The 1,146-nt window shown below is 18.3% G+C and overlaps 1 protein-coding gene across 1 annotated transcript, besides 3 other annotated features; it reads right to left on the minus strand.

The window, feature by feature from the left end:
* Nucleotides 1-2: 2 nt before the first annotated feature.
* Nucleotides 3-134: a microsatellite.
* Nucleotides 47-209: a microsatellite.
* A 31-nt stretch (nt 210-240) lies between these two features.
* Nucleotides 241-426: a microsatellite.
* A 150-nt stretch (nt 427-576) lies between these two features.
* EDI_335570 (uncharacterized protein) lies at nt 577-1,133 on the minus strand (the record flags this gene model as incomplete). The annotated part of the gene is made up of 2 exons (XM_001734760.1): nt 577-1,049; nt 1,106-1,133. 2 exons carry the CDS (start codon nt 1,131-1,133, stop codon nt 577-579), a joined length of 501 nt encoding a protein of 166 aa, XP_001734812.1.
* Nucleotides 1,134-1,146: the final 13 nt, after the last annotated feature.

Here is a 1,146-nt window from a genome sequence, read left to right on the forward strand (position 1 = left end):
TATTTTATTCTGTATTTGATATTTATATTTTAAATATATTCTTATTATTTAATTATTTCATTTCTTATTAATATTATTCATATTCATATTTCATTTAATTTAACTTATAATTTAATTTTATTGATATTTATATTATATAAATACAAATAGATTAATAAAATTGATATTTATTTATCTATAATATCAAATTCATTTAATTTATATTTAATAATAGAAAATCATAAGTTAAAATATAGAATATAAGAATAATCAACAATAATAAAATAATAATAAAGATATAAAAGATAATAAATAAATATGATAAAATAGAATATATAAGAATTAATAAACATATACAATAAATAATAATAAATATTTTAACACAATAAAAAAGAATAATATCAAAAAGAATAAATAAGAAAAGAATAATAATATTATAAATGATAATCAATTATAATTTATTTCTACTTCAATTTATATTGTATTTCATTTATTGTATTTTTATTTCATTCACTACCACCATTTAAAACAAATTCTTGGTATTCTTTTATTTTTCATTAATTCCTCTTCACATCCACATTTATAAAAACGTCTACGTCAAAATTTATTAATTGATATCAATGAATAACATTCTTTAAAACAATCATTTCCCATAATCCTAATTGATGAAGGAATGATAATTGATTTTAATGATTTACATCCACTAAAGCATTCATCTTTTAATTTAATAATTGATGATGGTATATTAATTGATGTTAATGATGAACATCCATAAAAACAACACTCTTCTATTTCAATAGCAGTTGATGGAATGTTAATTGATTTTAATGATATACATTCTCTAAAACAAGATCTTCCTATTTTACTAATTGTTGTTGGAATGTCAATTGATGTTAATAAATAACACCATGCAAAACAATTAATTTTGAATTCACCAATTGATGTTGGTATATTAATAAATGGTAATAATGAACATTCATAAAAACAATCAGCTCCTATTTTACTAATTGATGTTGGTATATTAATTGATGTTAATGATGAACAACCTAAAAACAACCATCTTCTATTTACTAACAGTTGTTGGATGTTAATTGATTTTAATAATTTACATTGATAAACACAATACCTATTTCACTATTGTTGTGGTATATCATTGATGTTATGTGT

Source organism: Entamoeba dispar, genomic scaffold (genome assembly GCF_000209125.1).
Source record: "Entamoeba dispar SAW760 scf_1105229458585 genomic scaffold, whole genome shotgun sequence".
NCBI lineage: Eukaryota > Evosea > Mastigamoebida > Endamoebidae > Entamoeba > Entamoeba dispar.